This window comes from Hippocampus bargibanti, linkage group LG10, assembly GCF_051943395.1.
Source record: "Hippocampus bargibanti isolate YZ-2025 linkage group LG10, ASM5194339v1, whole genome shotgun sequence".
NCBI lineage: Eukaryota > Metazoa > Chordata > Actinopteri > Syngnathiformes > Syngnathidae > Hippocampus > Hippocampus bargibanti.
In genome coordinates this window covers 24,555,573-24,574,560 of record NC_142743.1, presented here as the reverse complement: position 1 = coordinate 24,574,560, position 18,988 = coordinate 24,555,573, and the positions used below count along the sequence as shown (strand labels likewise).

Here is an 18,988-nt window from a genome sequence, read left to right as displayed (position 1 = left end):
ACTCTTGCTCTCTGGTCATTCCCTTCAACACGACGTCGGTTCTCGAGGTGACTCCTTTGAGCCTCTCTAGTGTTTTTGACCGATCTAGCGTCGGCTTCGTCGCGACTACTGCGCTCTCCTCCCTCTCCACTCTGGTCTCTGTTCTCGTGGTGATTTTCCTTGTTTCCATTTTGCTGTAGGGCAGTAGTTCGGTGAGCGGCAGCCCCGTCCCCTCCACCTCGGGGACCAGCACGCCGCGGAGAGGCCGTCGCCAGCTGCCTCAGACCCCTGCCATCCCCCGCCCTCACGTCACCTACTCCCCCGCCGTCCGCAAGCCGAGCTATGGCCCTCCTGGGCCGGCCCGCCTGCGCTCCCCGTCCCCGCGCCACTTCTCACCGCCGGATCACGACAGGGGCTACCACCACCGACCGCCATCCCGCCAAGCCTCCCCCCACCACGGGGGCTCCTCGCCCAGGCACGGGTCGCCCCGGTCTCCCAGGCACCAGTCGCCCCGCTCGCCCGTTCACGGTTCGCCGCGCTCGCTGCACCGAGGTCGTTGGAGCGGACCTCCGCCAGGGGACGGTCTGGAAGGGGACGTGCCCTTCTACGAACGCGACTACGAGTACGAGCGGCACCACGAGCCGCCGGCGTACGAGCAAAGCCTTTCCCACGGCAACCCCCACCCGCACGGGGGCAATCCCCATCCGCACGCACGCTCGCTCAGGACTTCTCGCCACGGCCCCTCTCCTCCGCCGCTCCCTCGCCCCCATCCGCGCCGGGTTCCCAACGGTTACCGCTCGTCCTCGCCTTCCCCGCATCGAAGGGGGCCGCCCGGTGCACCTCACCCGCACCACCGGGCCCCCCGTGCCCGCGCACCCCGCAAAGGCCTGCATGAACCTTTCAGCGAAACAGATGATGATGACTGGTGCTAGCAACCGGATGAGGGCGGAGAACAGCAACCTTTCTGGCCTCGCGTATTCGAACTTGATCAGGGCGGGTCGGAGGGTCCGGACATCCGCTTCAGCCACAGAACTCTGGGAGTAAGAGTGCGGGGGAAGAGACCGGGGGGCACGATGCTTCAAGTTGTCTGACGAAACGGAAGACGACCCAGGACAGTGGGACCTTGCTCCCCAGAATCCTCTGCCGGTATGCCGGGCCGCAGGCAGAAAACTTGGGAGCGTGCGGTGTCAGTAGGGGCCTAATCGTGGCTAACGCTCAAGGGTTCCCCGACCTAAACTGCTGGTCGCATTTGACTGAAATCTTCTTCAGGTGACTCTGGGAACTCTCCAAATAGGATCTGCTGCTTTCACTCCCCTTTTTAAGCAACGCCATTTTCGAAAATGCCAGGTGGCCCTTTTCCTTTGCCTCCAGGAGAAAAAAAATGACATTCAAGAACAAAACTTTTACACGTGATCTCGAGGTCCTCCACACCTCCCCTCCCGCCAAACCAGGAAGCTCCGCCCATTTCGTAAAATCCACCCAATCCCAGCACTGACTGAAATTTGATGAGTTTTATCATCTCTGTTTACAGTTACAGACTCTCTTTGCGCGGGTATGACATCACTTCCTGTTTGGTGATGGGAGGGGGTACAGGAAGTAACATCACGTGGCGGAAAGGGCGGAAAAGCAAGGACACACTCATTTCTTCAGTATTTCTTCTCGTTCTTCTTCTTGGACGTTGGAAGCTCGATTCTTGTTTGACCTTTTTGGGGATGGAAACCCGTGCATGATTGATTCAACGCATACAGGAGAAGAAGCCCTGAACCCCACATCTTTTGAGACCTCGGGGGTCGGCCCGGCTTTATGGAAACTTTGCATTTATGTTTACAAAAAAAAAAAGCTCTCGTCGACTGTTTCTCTTTTTGATGGTTGCTCGGCACCTGGGGGAGGGGGTCTCGGGTGTCGGAGGCTTTGCTCAAAGAGATGGGTAGGAATAGAGGGCAAGAGAAGTAGGAGTGTTTGTTCTTTAGTGTTGTCCATGACCGTAGTCTCGATAAAAATGTCCATAGCTGAATGAAAAACCATGTTGATGATTGTCAGCGCCATTTCGCTAGACTTCCTGTCACCTTCATTGTTGTCTCTCCAAATATGCCTAGTCCATCTCGTTTACATCCTTCAAGTCAGGGCTGTCCAAACGTTGTCTTCCGACAGAAAAATCCTTGGTCGCTTTGACATTCTTGGCGTTTCTTTAGCGAAGCGCTCCCGTCCCCGTCGGCGGGTATGCAAAAAACCGTTTGGTAGAAAGGTTAGGGCCAATGATCGGAGTTCATTGCTGTCAGCGAATGACGTATATTTATTGGGGCATTGGACGCCAGGTCTTAAATGGCCACCCAGGTCATAGTTTGGACACCCTTGCCTTACGCTAATGAGAAAGTGTCCCCGGACAATGGCGTTTCAGGCCGGTGGCGGCAGAGGGTGAGACTTCTTGTCAGGGACTTCTTGTAGTGGTCGTCCTACCGACACCCAAAGACAAAAACAGTTGTAAAAGGCCTGTTTTTTTCCGTAGCATTGTTGACGAACTGAGTAGGTCTACTGGCTGATTTAGACCTTCGCTTTGGATCCCCCGTACTCCCTGTAGGGAGACTTCCGGTCCCCTCTGTGCCATTGTGACCCCCTCAGCCCGAGCCCTACCCTCAGGTTTGAACTCTGTAACAGCTACCGTGCGAGGTTGTAGCACAGCCGAATCCCCCTCTGCCAGAAATTGTCATCAGTCTTCAACAGCCTTTGCGGCCACGTTCAGAGAAGCCCGGACAAGGTGTGAAACCGTTCCCCCTCTTTTGGACCTGCTTTGGAGGATATCACCCCGAACGATAGATGATCGACAACGATAGGCATTAGGCATAACTGTAGCTGTAGTTGTCACTAACTCCTTGAATCGGTTACCACTCTTGGAATTGCACTCGTACAAATCCCAGATCTAACAGAAAATCCATCGTCCCTGACTTTATGACTCTATGCAGACCTCACGAGCGTCCATACGGTTTCCGCAGGAAACCCCGAGACCCGGTTCCCCGCCGAAAACCAAACAAACGGGTGACGGTCGGTACCCCTCGCATATTTGCCTGCTGCGAGACAGACCCCCTTGCATCTGGTGTCTCCTACTTTCTCGGCATGATACGTATTGTCCTCCGAGGTCTCCAAGCAGAGCACAGACATGTTTGATATTGGCCTCTCTTTGGCGGGAAGTGAAAGGGCACAACCTGGAACCCTGTCCGCTGTGACTCCTTTACCCGCAACCTTGGACCCCGACAGAGCCGCAGTGCCTTCTGTATCCGAGTCACACTGAGTGATCTGCCGCCGAAGCCCCTCCAGACGTTATATTCCAAGAGATCAAAAACACTACGCCTTAAAAGATGGTGGTCCGAACACCAGCCCCACAAAGAGGGGTAGGGACCAGGTTGTTGGGCCATGACTGTCGCTCGAAATGAGAGCCAACGATACCGGCATGACGGTCCCCCAACCACTCCGTACATATTGAAAATGCAAACATTTCCCGGTATAAAGTGAAACCTCGGTTTACGAACCCCTTGGCTTACCAACTTTTCGGTTTACGAACGTTAAATTTATGAAAATCTTACCTTGGCATACAAACTATCTTTCGGGATACACACGGAGCGCCACAATGAGTGATGTGTCGTTCGCGAACCAGCCCATAATTTTAAGGGTTCGAAGATTAGAAAGTAGAAAATTATGTTTCCTGGGGACCTGGGAACGGATTATTCTCATTTTAATGGTTTCCTATGGGAAATTAATTTTTGGGATACACACTTTTCGCCTTACACACTCTGTCTGGGAAGCAATTAATTTCGTAAGCCAAGGTATCACTGTACTACAAAAATCCACAATTAGCCCCCCCAACAAAGATGTTTACAATTACCAGTAAATGCCACTAGATGGTGGCAAAGCACCGTTTTTTCATCAAAAGAGCTTCAGACGGTTTAATAGAAGCTCCTTCCCTCACTTCAACAAAGGTCCTTGACTCCGAGATGTCATGACGCCAGAGCACTCTACATTGACACCTCCTTCGCTATTGGGTTCGGCACGTGTGGCATTGTGGGTCGGCGGCGTGTGGACAAACGCGTAACTCAAGGGCTCTTTGCAAACCATCATGCGGGTTTTCTTGTATAGTTTGAGTGCTGCCAATAGTGGTGTTGATGTAGCTCAAGCCGGACAGGGTGGTGGTCCCACCTGCCCCCCCCCCCCCCCCACACAATGTGCAGCTCTCGATGTGTGCATGCGTGTTAGGGTTATTGGGGTGAGGGGTCACAGGAAGTAAGCATCCCGAATCCCGTCTTGATGGCAGCGGGTGTTTAGAAGGGCATTAGGTCAGAGATCAGCAGTTATTTTTCATAAAAGGCACCGACCGGGCCACCATGTCACCTCATGCTATAATCTTATCATCATCTTCACCTGACAAATTGACTCATTCACTGCCATTGAATTGAAAAGCATGAACTAGAGCGCCATTCCCCAATTTGTTTGGGTTTTGTTTTTCTCTTGCTTGTGTTTGAAAAGCTTTGGTCAGACCTCTGGCAATGTTTTTCCCCTCCCACGAGGGGGCCGCATTTGCATTTTGTACAGCCGCCCCTAATTTCAATGCAGATAAATCAAGAGCCAAGTAAGCTCAAAATAAACTTTTTTTTTCTAAGTCTCAGGTTTGAATATTTATTTAGTCCTAAAAGGCAATAATCTGTGCATACTGCAACTTCAGTGAAAAATGACAAAAACTCTGGCACTTGAATGGACAAATATTTGCACATCGTCTGTCAGCGAATTAGTTAATTGGCCGACGATTGAACCAATATTATTTTGTTATGGTTTTTACCTTTTTTAACCCTACGTGACAACAAAAATCAAAGTTAATGACATTCAAACCAGGAAGCAACCCAAAAAAATGTGTCCATAATAGCACGATTTTTGCAATTTTTCCCTCTCTATTGTAATTTTTACCAAATCGTGAACACCAAAGTACAGTGATACCTTATGAGCCCCTTGGCTTACGAACTTTTCGGTTTACAAATGTTAAATTTATGAAAATTTTACCTTGGCATACGAACTATTTTTCAGGATACACACGAAGCTGCCACAATGAGTGATGTGTCGTTCGCAAACGACGCCGTTCTCCTGACAAGAAAATGGCTTGTTTTGGTCCTCTTTTCCCCGCCCCCAGTTGTCGGTTAAAGCCACGTGATTGGTCAAGAACACAGCAGTGAGGGGAGGTGGTTTAAACATTAAAGAGAAAGGCAGATGACAGAGAGTGTGAGAAAATGGGTAGAAAACAGTGAAATTTGTACTCGTTTCAACTTTATTGATACTTCAAAGGCAGAGTGTAGACTGCAAGGTTAAAATTCCCATCAATCAGGCTTCACAAATAAACAGAACACAAGCGATGAGGAACAAGGTAAAATGATGGCAGAGAAAGCACCTACCAGGGATCATTCCTCAAAATGGTGAAATTTGAAGGCTACGTTCCTCATCAAGTGTTTAATGCTGATGAAAGCGGCCACTCCATTCCATCAAGCCATCAACGACCATCACAAAGGTCAATAAAACCACTTTATTATACAGTACAGTTTATTTATTTCATTATAATAGCAAAGCACATTTATTATACATAAAATAAGGTGTATTTTGTGTCGTTTTAAGGCTTAGAAAATTAGAAAACCGTGTTTTATGGGGATCTGGGAACAGATTATTCTCATTTTAATGGTTTCCTATGGGAAATTATTGTTTTGGATACACACTTTTCGCCTGACGCACTCTGTCCAGGAACCAGTTAAGTTCATAAGCCAAGGTATCGCTGTACTGAAAAACAGGACGCTTATTTCCAAGCGCATTTAAATACTGACATATTTTTTTTTTACCATTGCAGCAGTATCAAAAGGGCGTACATAGTTTACTTTTGTTTTCTATTGGTTATTGGAAAATGTTCTCTTCAATTGATTTTTAAATATTTCGAAGGATCTAATGTTTGTTTTTTTTCATCAGTCACAAACAAAATGTTAGCATGGCTGTATTGGCGAATTTATTTAATCCGTATTACATTTCTGATTTGTTTTTCCTTCTCCAACGAGCGACAAACAAATGACGCACTTTGATGACGTCGAATCGTTGCGCGAATGAAACCGTGTGCTTTGTCCTCGTGACTATTTTCCACTCACTTCTTGGCCACGCCCCACTCCGTCATTTCTTATTGTACACTTCGAAGCATAAAATTCGATCAATGGAGATCAATGACGCCTGTCCTCGTTTTGCTTCTCATCCAACTTTAAATAAATCAATAAGTACATCAACAAAATAAATACAATATTGATTAAAAATCGCGCAGGTGCAGTACCCATTAAGGCCACTCGGAGGCGGTGCTTTCCTGCTTTCATTTTAAGACGACAGCACAGCAAATGACGAAATTCACTCACTCTTTTGGGCATTTTAAAAGCCGAAATGGAAAAAAAATACATTTGGACAAACATAAGTAGCTAAACTAAACTACTAAGTATCTAAACAAATTCTCAAAAAAAGACTATCGACATGGCAGGGATAATATAACACTAGTGGGCCTCAGTCTGCAGTACATATGCACCTAAAAGCTAGCAACCAACTCATTTGACGACAATCAGGTTAAAAATAGATAAGTAAAAGAAGCGATTTTCATCAAACAGCATAAGCCTTCACTAAATCGCCATGGTGGGGTGAGGTTCAATTTGGATCGTTCCTACGACCGGCTTCTTAGGCAACATGGGCTTAGTTATGCTGATGAGGTGATACCAGATCAAATGGTGCATTCAGGCTAGTCGTAGACCCCATAATCAGTCAGGACAATAGAGGTAATCAGTGTTGCCTCAGGGAATAGTCCTCTGCTCCCCCCAACCTGAGAGCAGGTTGGGGGGAGCCTTTTTTTCCCAGACTTTTTACTGATTTACTGACTTCTCATCCCTGAGCGTTTGTATTCAGTCCAATCCACGTTGATCCTCGTCCTCGTCTGCATCCGCCGTTACGTCAGCGATTTGTTCCGAGCGACGAGACGAACCCCCGCAGTCTCGAACCTCTCCCTCACCCCCCCGTGTTTTATCGTCGTTTCTCCTTCTTCTTCACCCCCTCTCTCACACACACAGCCCAAAATAAACACCTCTGACACATTCTGTTGCAACAAGACATCACTTCCGGTCTGAGTAGGCCACACACAAACACACGCACACACACGCCCACGCACACGACGAGTGATGGGAATTCCGGCTCTTTTTAGAGAGCCGGTTCTTTTAGCTCTGCTCACTAAAAAGATCCGGCTCTTATGGCTCCTCAGTTTTTTTGGTGCTTAAATTAACTAACTACAAAAAAACATGTCACATTATGTGAAAAAAAAGAAATTAATAATGTCAAAAAATTCACAAGATCCAATAGTTTTTAATTTTATATGGCTTTATTTATATGTGCACAGTAGTCTCCTCACTGCTGCGTGTGTCTGTAATTCTCCCCTTCCTCCTCTACCACGGATATCGACCAATCCCGTGCGGCTTTAAACGAAGACTGGGGGCGGGGAATAGAGAACAAAAAAAAGTTGGCTGCCATTTCCGGCCCCTTGTTAGGAAGCGGCTCTCTTTGTTCTTTTCAGAGAACCGGCTCGTTCGCGAACGACACATCACTAATCTGTATGTCCGACGCCCACCTCCTCACTCTCTCTCTCTCACACACACACACACACACACACACACACACACAGCCCTAAATAAACACTTCTGACACTTTTTGTTGTAACAACGCATCACTTCCGGTCTGAGTCGGCCACACACACACACACACACACACGCGCGCACGGCTCAGCACGCCCACGCACACGACTAGACACGGTGACACTTGCTCCCCCTTCGTGGCAAAACGACTCACTTCCGGTGTCTTCTCACCAGCCACTTGATGACTTCCACCACCTCAAATGTTTTTGCGTCAAAAGACTCGCCAACAAACGCTCGCGGTAGGATGAAATCTATTATCTATTAGCGAGCTACCTAGCTGGCTATCTATTAGCTATCTGTCTAGCTAGTTAGCTAACTGTCTAGCTGGCTATCCTTTTGCTATCTATTAGCTATCTGTCTAGCTACCTAGCTACCTAGCTATTTGCTATCCATTTTCTACCTATTAGCTAGCTACCTAGCTGGCAAATTATTTGCTATCTATTAGCTATCTGTCTAGCTGGCTATCTATTAGCTAACTGTCTAGCTAGCTATGTATTAGCTATCTGTTAGCTAGTGGCCAACCGGACACATCATTCGATACACCTCCCAACCAGAGCCAATGAAAGCGAAAACAATTCATGGTTAGGGTTCCTGTTACGTCATAAATTGACAGTCGAGCTAGCTATCAAGCTACCTATTTACTATCTGTTAGTTATCTATTAGCTGGCTAATAGCTGTCTAGATGGCTGACTAGCGATCTAGCTAGCTAGCTATTAGCAGTCTGGCTGGCTATCTAGCTAGCTATCTACTGTGTTAGCTATCTATTAGCTAGCTAGCTTTCCATCTATTTGAGTTACTTGCGGGTTGAGTGAACGCTGGCGCATGTGGCTGCCACTGCTCACCCACTGAAAATCTATCCTGTGACTGTAAAGTGGTCTTGAGAATTTTGAAAGGCGCTTCGAAATGAAATGTAGTATTTTTTGGGGTTTGGCACCGAGATGATGTCAGATGTTTTTCCACCGCTGAAAATGTTCCACGGCGCTTCATTTCCTGCAGTGGTTTATCTTGGATCCGCCTCTGGCTTCCGCTTCCTTCCATCCCGCTGTTCTATTTTTAAGCCTCCTCCGTACGTCACCGTGGCGCTGCTGGTCTGATATCAATAATATCGATCAGAAAGTGTACAATGGGTCCTTCCTGGTCTTTTTACATTATGTTGCTCACTTGAGCGATCTAGCTAGCTATCCAGTTAGCGATCTAGCTGGCTGTCTATTTGCTAGCTAGCTGGCTACCTAGCTAGCTATATATTTGCTATCTATCGAGTTATCTCGAGTAATTTTTCCCACTCCCGCGAATATCGATATAACGGGACTTTACTGTATTTGAGTTACTTGTGGGTTGCGCGCATGTGGCTGCCGCTGCTCACCCACTGAAAAACGTATCCTGTGACTGTAAAGTGACCTGGAGTTTTGAAAGGCGCTTGCTTATAAATGAAATGTATTATTCTTATAAAACTCCTTTATTCACACCACAAAAAAAGCAGCTTTACATGTGAGGTATATGACGTCATTTGGACAGTCGTTGACAGCCACACAAAGTCCCAAAAGATGTAAACTCCATCTTTGTTTTCGTTTTTTTTTTTTAGCACCGTGTCGTTGGTCCATAGCAGCAGTTCGACACGCCATTGCGTTGAGTAAACACGTCCCTCGTGTTATGAGTCACTCGTCGTGTTCCGGCGTGACTCAGCTGGAAAGTCAGCGGTCGCTCGTTGACCCGAAGCGAACTCCTCCAACTTCTCCCGGGGAGTTTTCTCCGCTCGGGCCGGCCCGGGGTGGTCGTCATTCCCGCGCCGGGACCGTCGACGTCGGCCTCCGAGCCGCTTCCAAAAGTGTCGGGAAAACAGCGCTCCGTGTCCCGCGGAGCCTCCGCGCCTCGCGCCGTCTCAGCAAGCCGGTATGACCCGGTTCAGGGAGAGCGAGGTGAGGGATTCGGCGGGGCCTATTCGGCAACTGACCGGCGGCGGGAGAGGCAGCGCGGCGTGTCGCTCCTCCCCGGGCTCCAACCTCGCCCTCTTACTGGGGAGGAAGTGCGGCGTCGCCGACGTCTTCCCCCGCCGCTTCCTGGAGCACCTCGTCGGGCTCCGGTTCTCTTTGTCTTCGGCGGGTTCTCCCTCTTCCACTGCCACTTCCACTTCCACTTCCTCCGGCTCTCGGTGCTCAGCTCCCCGCGTTGGGAGGCTCGACTCGGCGGGGGTTTCGTCCGCCCGGGGCCCCGATTCCAAGTCGAGCTCGGGCGGCTCCTCCGGGCTGGTGTCCATGGGTTCGACCGGCGGCGCGGACGAGTGGTAGATATCCCGGGCCGAGCGCATGACCAGGGAGAGGAGGAGGCTCCGGTGGAGTCTCAAGCCGCCTCGCTGGCTCCGGGAAGCGTACAGCTTGCTTATGGACACGGCCAGAATCCGCCGGGCCTCCGCGTTCACCTCCATTGTTGTCTCCGTTGTTGTGTCAGTCATTGTTTCCTTGAGGCTTATGTTACTTCCTTGTTGTTGTTGTTGTTGTTTTTCCTCTTCCCAAAAAAACCGAGCTTAAGTAGCGCCCGAGGAAAACAACAACAACCAAAAGTTGACTTTGAAAAGTTTTTGTATCGGTTCTTTTTATAATTTCTGTTAAAACGAGCGCTCTTTACGTTGACGACGACACGGAGTTCAGCGCGTGAGAGGCAGGGAGACTATTTATCTACTCTGTGACGTCACACTGAATTCCTCAGGCAGTGACAAAATAGGCGCCGCCCACACCTGACACACACACACACACACACACACACACTCGCCATCTGTTCTGTCTCGCAACTATTCTCACCATTCTCGACTTTAAATTTGCTCTTCCGCATTGCGCTTTAGAAACACATTTCTCCTCGAAAGTTTATTTTTCAGTTAGTTCCGTGAATTCCGACTCTGAGTTTGTCAAAACATGAGACTTGGAATGCACTCAAAATGGCCGCTTTTGAACCAAAATGTCCAACGCCCTCCTCAATTCAAAGCATGACACCTTGAAATTTACTGCGCATTCTTCAATGGTCGTATGTATGTATGTGGTATGTGTGTGTGTGTGTGTGTGTGTGTGTGTGTGTGTGTGTGTGTGTGTGTGTGTGTGTGTGTTATATATTTATTTAGTTTATATAATAATGTATCTATTTATTTATTACGTTTATTTTGATTGTTTTTTCTTCTTTCTTTTTATTCCGTTATGTATTTATTTATTAATCTATGTATTTGAGTTACTTCCGGGTTGAGTGATTATTAGCTAACTCTGAGCTAGCTCGCTAGCTTTTTATTTATTTGAGTTATTCCGGGTTGAGTGACCGTTGGCGCGTGTGGCTGCCGCTGCTCACCCACAGAAAAACGGCTCCTGTGACTGTAAAGTGACCTTGAGAGTTTTGAAAGGCGCTTAGAAATGAAATGTATTCTTATTATGAGAAATCGTTTAAGCGCTGAAGGCTGAGGTTGACTCTTTTGTCAGTGGGCGTGGGCGGAGGGGGTCAAAGTGTAGTTTCGCTGAATGACGTCACCTGTTTATATTCTGGTAACTCGGCAGCTCCGAGAATTTGCTTGTGGGTGAGGAATGAAGGAAAAAAGGGGGGTGGGAACACGTCTCAAATTTCACGGGAGTTTCTCTCGCGAGGAACTATGACTCATACGTCACTGCCGTGCCATATATGGTCTGTCCGGTTGTAAAGTCCCGTCGCGGAATGGAAAAGCGCTGACGTCACCACCCTTCACCACAGTCGTCCTCTCGCTTCCTCCTCCCTCCCATGTGTAGTCGACGTCACCAGAGCACCATATATGGGGCGGCGGCGCGCTGGAAACAAGGTTGGCCAGGTTACCATGGTTACCAGTTGGCGGGGCAAAAGGCGTGTCACGTCGTGATGCCTTCATGGGCAATCGGATATAATAATGGTGACAATTGGAGTTGTCGGGGTCTATAAATACCGTTCAGTTGAGAGTGGAGCGACGAGACAAACATAATTTAGTTCGAATAATAATAATAATAATAATCAAAGTCAAAGTCAATACATAATACATACACATATATAATATCAATACATTTAATTGAAAAGCACCTTTCAAAACTCTCATGATAATTTTTCTGCGGGTGAGCAGCGGCAGCCACACGCGTCAGCGTTCACTCAACCCGGAAATAGATAGAATGCTAGCTAGCTACCTAATAGATAGCTAGATAGATAATACATAGATAGCTCATATGTTTCCTGAGTCAAAGTTAGCTATCTAGATAGCTAAGAGCTAGCTGGATAATAGCCAGCCAGCTAATAGCTTGCTATCTAGCTAATAGCCAATTCTTATTTAATAGCCAGCTAGCTAATAGATAGATAGCTAGATAGCTAATAGACAGCCAGCTAGATAACTAATACCCGGGCCAGCCAATAGTTAGCTAGCTAATAGCTAGCTAACAGCCATCCAGCTAATAGCCAATTCTTATCCGTGACTGTAAAGTGTCCTTGAGAGTTTTGAAAGGCGCTTACAAATGAAACTGGTCACCATGGCAACGTGTTCTCTGTGCGCGAGTGTGTTGTAGCACCGCCTCGGCCCGAGGCCACATGGTTGGCAAAGCAATGTTTGCGCGTGTCCGTAACAGAAGTGTGATTCCAATACACAATTGAAGCGCAGACAACCTGGGGTCAATCTGAGGTCAACAAAGTGTCATCTTCATCGAGGAGATCTGGCCTTGGACAGAATTTCAGACTTGTCAATTTACGACTTGAAACTCCTCAGGGGCGTGGTGTTCTAATCAAGAAAACTATGTTTTACTAATGTATCACTTCAATTTGCATCTACTCTCAATAAATAGCTTGGCGGAGGGCTGCAGAATTCAGACGTCTGTCATGAATGGCTACGTCACCCGACGGCAGTAAAAGACAATCTTTCCGGGTTCCAGTCTTTGTCCACAGTGTCCGATCGAACACTTCTGACAGATTGCGATGGTGCCGTGAAGAAGATTTTGCACGCGCGCGGGCGTGAAACCGCTCTGTTTTTAAAAGCTTTGTCCCGTGTGCATTTGTTTTGTTTTTGATGTGTTTGGGTTTGTGTGTAAAGCGGCTTACAAGGCAACGAGCTAGGCTAAGCTCCACTGACGTTGCTGCTCTTTGACACCGCAAAGTAGGTCATCCGTACAAAGAACACTTGGGACACGCACGCCAAGAGGGAAAGAGTCAGCAGCTCTATTTATAAAAGTGCTGCGCCGTTATGTGCTAGCTCCTGGTGCGTTTTCACACCGTATATCCTTGACGGGGGGACGTTTCACTATTATCTATGTACTGTATTTATGGCTCGCTGGATAGCTATCTCGCTTTTTATGTATTTGAGTTATTCCGGGTCGAGTGAACGCTGGCACGTGTGGCTGCCGCTGCTCACCCACAGAAAAGCTTATCCCGTCACTGTAAAGTGACCTTGAGAGTTTTGAAAGGCGCTTAGAAATGAAATGTATTCTTGTTATTATGATAATTCCCATATTTATTTATGTGTTCATTTGTTTGTTTATATATAATTATGGATTTATGTATGTATTTATTACCCTATGTATGTGTGTATTTAGTATGTATGTATTTAAGTGTTTGTTTATGTATTTATTTATGTATTGATATATGTATTTTTGTATGGATTTATTTGTGTTTGTTTATGTGTTTATTTGTTTGTTTATATATATATTTATGTATTTATTACTGTATTTATTTGTGTATTTAGTATGTATTTATTTATGTGTTTATTTGTTTGTATTTATATATGTATGTATGTATGTATTTATGTATGTATTTATTTATGTATTTATTTACGTATTTATATATGTACATATTTATGTATTTATTTAAGTGTTTGTTTGTTTATATATATTGTTTATTTGTTTGTTTATATATGTTTATTTATTTATGTATATATGGATTTATATATGTATTTATGTATGTATTTATTAAAGTGTTTGTGTTTAGTTTATTCTTTATATATTTATGTATTTATGTATGTATCTATTTAAGTGTTTGTTTATGTGTTAATTTGTTTGTTTATATATATTTATGTTCTTATTTATGTCTTATATGTATATATGTATTTATTTATGTATTTATCTATGTATTTATTTAAGTGTTATCTCGCTATCTAGCTAGCTATCTAGCTGGCTACCTTGCTAGATACTGTATCTATTTGCTATCTATTAGCTATCTATCTAGCTATTTATTAGTTATCTATTAGCCAGCTAGCTAGCTTTCTATCTATTTGAGTTACTTCTGGGTTGAGTGAATGCTGGCGCGTGTAGCAGTTTAAACAAAATTCCACAGTTTCAGCAGCGGGGTGACAAAGGGGGCATGTGAATTCTCACAAGCCAGGATGGGATGCGAGGTGGGGGAGGAAACAGGAAGGAAGGAAGGAAGGGTGGGTGGGACTGTCTCTCTGGTCAGATGTTGCGTAGTCAACATGCAGTTTTATGACTTTGTGTTGCCATGGTGACTCTTCGTTTGTACTGGCTGCAGATTAGACTTTGTCACGGATCCCCAGAAATCAATACATACATATTATAAATGCATAAATATGAAATAAAAGGCTAAATGAAGACCAGAGACGATTATTGACACGTGAAAAAAAGACAAAGTGCCCAAGGAACCCTTAACGCATCATCACTACTAATGGGAATTCCGCCTCTTTTCAGAGAGCCGGTAATTTTGGCTCGGCACGCTTAAAAAGATCTGGATTTATAGCTCTCGAATTGCTCCTCAGTTTGTTTCTTTGTTTTTAGTTACTTGAATTAACTAACTACCAAAAATCATGTAAAATTATGTGAAAAACTCAATGTGAAAAAGACACTATATCAAATATTTTTATTTATATGGCTTGATTTATATGTGCAAAGAGTTAGGGGATGCTAACTTCCACTTTCCCTGTGGTTATTCTGGTCTGATGATCAGCTGTCACTCATTTGCTTTTCATATTAATAATGCTATCATACCAACTAGTAAAACATATAATCATTGAATAATAATAACAGCATAATGTGATAACATTTGTCCACCTCTCTACCCTAACGTCCCCCCCTGCCCTCTTCTCCTCACTGCTGCATGTGTCTGTAATTCTCCCCTCCCTCCTCTACCACGGATATCGACCAATCACGTGCGGCTTTAACCGAAGACGAGGGGCGGGGAATAGAGGACAAAAAAGTCGGCTCCCATTTCCGGCTCCTTTTTAGAAACCAGCTGTCTTGAGTCATTTCAGAGGTCTGCTCTAACAACCGACTCGTTCGCGAACGACACATCACTACCCTCATCACATCCAATGCGCATGCGCAGTAGCGTGACGCACCCGGAATTAGCAGCATGTCGCTGGAGGACCCGTTTTTCGTCGTGAAAGGGTGAGAAAATGAAACGAAATAACGTTTAGAACTTAAGGAAAACACTTTGCGAGTACATTTTCGACACATGTGTCACTCGGCGAGTCGCCGAGGGAGCGAGAAAACATGGTTTAACTCCACGGATAGAACTGGACGCTTAGCAATGGCTGACTCGCCCAGTCCTGTCGTGATTGTCGATGTGGAGCCTTTTTTGTTTATTTCTTTGTTTGTTTGTCTTCGTGGGTCAAACAAATAAAGTTACTTCCCCCGCGCCGCATATTTGCTTTTTTGTCATCCGCTAAATTAATTATGGACCAGAAACGTTTTCTTTTCTTTTGCAATGAGAGACTTGACGAGAAGTCGCTAATTGACGGAAGAAAGTTAGCTCGTGTCTTTATTTGGGTTTGTTTGTGTTTAAAAAAATGTGTTCTTTCAAAAAAAAAAAAGCAAGTGACGTCATGTTGCGCGTGCGTGTGCGCGTGTGAATGGCGCTTGCAGGGAGGTGCAAAAGGCCACGGCGCGTGCACGTAGCCTGTTTGACAGGTGGGAGGAGCTTCTACAAGATGCAACCCAGGTGAGAGAATAATAATACCAATACATTTCATTTATAAGCGCCTTTCAAAACTCTCAAGGTCACAGGATCAGTTTTTCTGTGGGTGAGCAGCGGCAGCCACACGTGCCAGTGTTCACTCAACCCAGAAGTAACTCAAATAGATAGAAAGCCAGCTAGCTTTTTGTTCTTTGCATTCATGGCAAATTATTGTGACATCATCACCATGCAATATTTAGGACACACTAGCATTGGATTGTCTGACACTGACGATACTATCACGTTAAATGTCCAACTACCTCTGTGATGTCCTCGGATGCTAATTGCTAAATAATGAGCTAATTGTAATTGCTTTGTTCAGGTGAGTCGTGACGAGCTGAATTGGAGCACTAACGAGTTGCGCAACTGTCTGCGCGCCATCGACTGGGACCTGGAAGACTTGAGCGAGACCATCAGTATCCTCCCGCATCGACGCAGACTGTCCTGTTTGCAAAACAAGCAGCGGCGTGGTGCGCTTCCGGGAATTTGGCAGCCCCTAAACAGATGTCAATAATAGGACTTGTTCCCAGCAAGGAGCGAGAAAGAGGCGTCGGCGTTTTGTAGAAGCAACTTGCGTCACGAGGAAAATTACTCTGATACTGACAGAGAATAAGAAGTGTCATGCTATTGTATGCTTAGTCAACACTTGTGACCGAATACACAATTGAAGCACGGACAACCTGGGGTCAATCTGAGGTCAACAGACACGGACGGGCTTCTTAAAGTGTCGTCTTCATCTAGGAGATCTGGCCTTGCACAGAATTTAGGACTTGGGAGACTCCTTTATCACGACTTGAAACTCCTTCACAGGAAGAGCTCATTAGCCAGGTTTCGTAAGTCCTCAGATCAGATCTCCTACATGATAGAAGACACTTTAACAAGCTGTGTCTGTATCGCTGGATTCGGTTTTGAGAGAAAGAAAAAAAAAAGATTTTGATATATTTTTCCGATTTGGGCATCACCACCAAAACGACCTTCACAAGAAGGCAAATCTGAATGAGGGCTACTGTCAAATGTTCTACTTGTATTTTTACAAATGACTTCTCTGACAGTCTGGACAGCACGGAGACGGTCGCCGTGGCAACTGGGCACACACTCGTTTTTTGTTTTCCTGAGCGTTCGTCGTAGGTATCGTGGAGTCCAACCCGGGGAAGTTCCGCCTGGCCGACGAGGAGCTTCAGGAGAGGAGGAATTTTGTGGAGAAGACCAGGAAGTCCGTACAGGTCAAATCAATAAACCCCCCGCGCCCCCCCTCCCAGCAAATCTGATTTGTAATCAATCAATCAATCATCTGTATTATGTCCTTGCTTGCGCGCAGGAAATGAAGGATCAATTATCACGTCCATCGGTGGCGGCTCAGGCAGAGAAAAAAAACAAGCAGGTTGGACACATTCATTTATTTGCTTATTGATTAGCTTTATTTATGTATCCTTTTTTTATTTATTAATTCACCTATTCACTTATTTATATGTTTATTTATTATTCATTTATTTTTTGTCCAATTATTTGATTATCTATTTATGTATTCTTTTATTTATATATCTGCTTATGTATTTATTTATTTGATTATGAATTTATTTATTTGATCATATATATATATATATTTTATTCTTATTATTATTGTTGTTGTTGTTGTTGTTGTTGTTGTTGTTGTTGTTATTGTTATTATTATTAAGAGCTGAACCCAGATGACATGTATGTCATTCTTCTGATGCTAATGATGATTTTGAAATGTGATGATTTTCTGCTTTTAGGCATCGCTCGCTCCGTCAGCATCGGACCGCTCCACGCGATTGGATGCCCACCTGGTGTCCGCTAATTCCAGATACATTCAAGAGCAGCAGGAACAGCAACAGGTAAGACATGAGACACAAAGGACCAAAACAAGCCGGCTGTCGTTTTCTTGTTGGGATCCCCAAAAATAGTTTGTATGCCAAGGTAAACTTTTCATCAATGTAACGTTGGTAAACGGAAAAGTTTGTAAGCCGAGGTATCACTGTCATGTGAGAAAACCCAAAAGACACAGCCAGTTATTCAATCTCAAGTACTTTCTTTGTTGTATGAGGCACTTTTTCTTCTCTGCTGATATCTTCTAGCTGATTATGCAGGAGCAGGACGATCATCTGGAGCTGGTTTCCGGAAGCATCCGAGTCCTCAAAGACATGTCGGGACGGATCGGGGACGAACTGGACGAACAGGCCGTGTGAGTCAAAGTCGCCACCACCGCACAAAATCGACACTTCTTCTCCATCTTTTTTTTTCTCGCTTCCGGGAACTCTTTCCGAAAAATGGACCCTGGCGCATGTGTCTGCCGCTGCTCACCCGCAGAAAAATTGATCCTGGGACTGTAAAGTGACCTTGAGAATTTTGAAAGGCTGGCTACCTAGCTAACTAGCTAGATAGCTATCTATTAGTTATCTAGCTCGCTTTCCATCTATTTGAGTGACTTCCGGGTTGAGTGAACGCTGGCGCGTGTGCCTGCCGCTGCTCACCCACAGGAAAACGTATCCAGTGACTTTAAAGTGACCTTGAGAGTTTTGAAAGGGATTTAAAAATGAAATATAATAAAATATAAAACAATTATTATTATTATTATTATTATTATTATTATTATTATTATTATTATTATTATTATTATTATTATTATTATTATCTGGCTATCTATGAGCTAGCTTTTTATTATTATTATCTTCACTTTCAGAATGTTGGGGGACTTTTCCGACGAGATGGACCAGACGTCGTCACGTATGGACTCTGTGCTCAAAAAGTTAGAGAAGGTCTCGCACATGACTAGCAGTACGTAACACGCACACACACACACACACACACACACACACACACACACACACACACACACACACACACACACACACACACACACATCTTTTGACGTCTTTTGACGTCTTTCTGTGTTGCGCGGCAGGTCGGCGGCAGTGGTGCGCCATCGCCATGCTCGTCGCCATCATGATTGTCGTCCTCATTCTCTTCTTCGCCCTCTGAGGCCGGCGACCTTTGAACTCTTCTTGAACGTGATGTACCCACAATGGGCCAGCCATTTTGTTTTTTTTTTGTGTTTTTTTTCTTGTCCCCGGAGAAGGAAAAACGCCCGCTGGCTCGTCCGGTAGGAATCGCACACGTGAGGCGCAGTCAAAGTGATAGCTAGCTTCGAACAGTAGAGGGCGCTGTGGTAGGAAAGCACCACACTCTATCAACAGGAAGTTCAAGGTTGAAATCAACTTGTTGGTTTTTTGTGTGTACAAGAAACAAGAGAAAATCGTCAATTTGAAAGGTGACAAATTCTAAACAAATGTCGGAATATTGGCAAACACATTTCCAAGTTAATATATATATATATATATATATATATA

The 18,988-nt window shown here is 45.3% G+C and overlaps 3 protein-coding genes across 15 annotated transcripts in view; 2 read left to right on the top strand and 1 right to left on the bottom strand.

Annotated features, from left to right (window-relative positions):
• cacna1ab (calcium voltage-gated channel subunit alpha1 Ab) overlaps positions 1-7,015 on the top strand; it is a 55,891-nt gene extending 48,876 nt beyond the window's left edge. For all 12 annotated transcript variants that reach the window (XM_089006940.1, XM_089006947.1, XM_089006938.1 and 9 more), the window contains one exon: positions 180-7,015. In XM_089006940.1, the coding sequence (XP_088863066.1) occupies positions 180-911 (732 nt within the window). In that variant the 3' untranslated portion in view covers positions 912-7,015. The remainder of the gene's footprint in view (positions 1-179) is intronic.
• A 2,128-nt stretch (positions 7,016-9,143) lies between these two features.
• ier2b (immediate early response 2b) lies at positions 9,144-10,642 on the bottom strand. The gene has a single exon (XM_089006850.1). It carries the CDS (start codon positions 10,153-10,155, stop codon positions 9,586-9,588), a length of 570 nt encoding a protein of 189 aa, XP_088862976.1. The 5' UTR covers positions 10,156-10,642; the 3' UTR covers positions 9,144-9,585.
• A 4,264-nt stretch (positions 10,643-14,906) lies between these two features.
• On the top strand, positions 14,907-18,962 carry stx10 (syntaxin 10). Of its 2 annotated transcripts, none has more exons than XM_089006001.1 (9): positions 14,907-15,052; positions 15,530-15,605; positions 15,943-16,036; positions 16,749-16,843; positions 16,939-17,001; positions 17,375-17,476; positions 17,729-17,823; positions 18,322-18,416; positions 18,544-18,962. In XM_089006001.1, the coding sequence occupies exons 1-9, from the start codon at positions 15,018-15,020 to the stop codon at positions 18,618-18,620; spliced, it is 732 nt and encodes a 243-aa protein (XP_088862127.1). In that variant the 5' UTR covers positions 14,907-15,017; the 3' UTR covers positions 18,621-18,962. The 2 variants fall into 2 exon arrangements, with proteins under 2 accessions (XP_088862127.1, XP_088862126.1); XM_089006000.1 differs by having other exon boundaries at positions 14,912-15,052; positions 17,717-17,823.
• Positions 18,963-18,988: the final 26 nt, after the last annotated feature.

Bases quoted from the DNA above. Each gene is read 5' to 3' on its own strand.
- stx10 (XM_089006000.1), top strand. From the start codon at position 15,018: ATGTCGCTGGAGGACCCGTTTTTCGTCGTGAAAGG. The intron at 17,477-17,716 runs GTAAGACATGAG...GATATCTTCTAG, and splicing joins AGCAGCAGGAACAGCAACAG to CTGATTATGCAGGAGCAGGA. The intron at 18,417-18,543 runs GTACGTAACACG...GTTGCGCGGCAG, and splicing joins GGTCTCGCACATGACTAGCA to GTCGGCGGCAGTGGTGCGCC.
- ier2b (XM_089006850.1), bottom strand. From the start codon at position 10,155: ATGACTGACACAACAACGGAGACAACAATGGAGGTGAACGCGGAGGCC.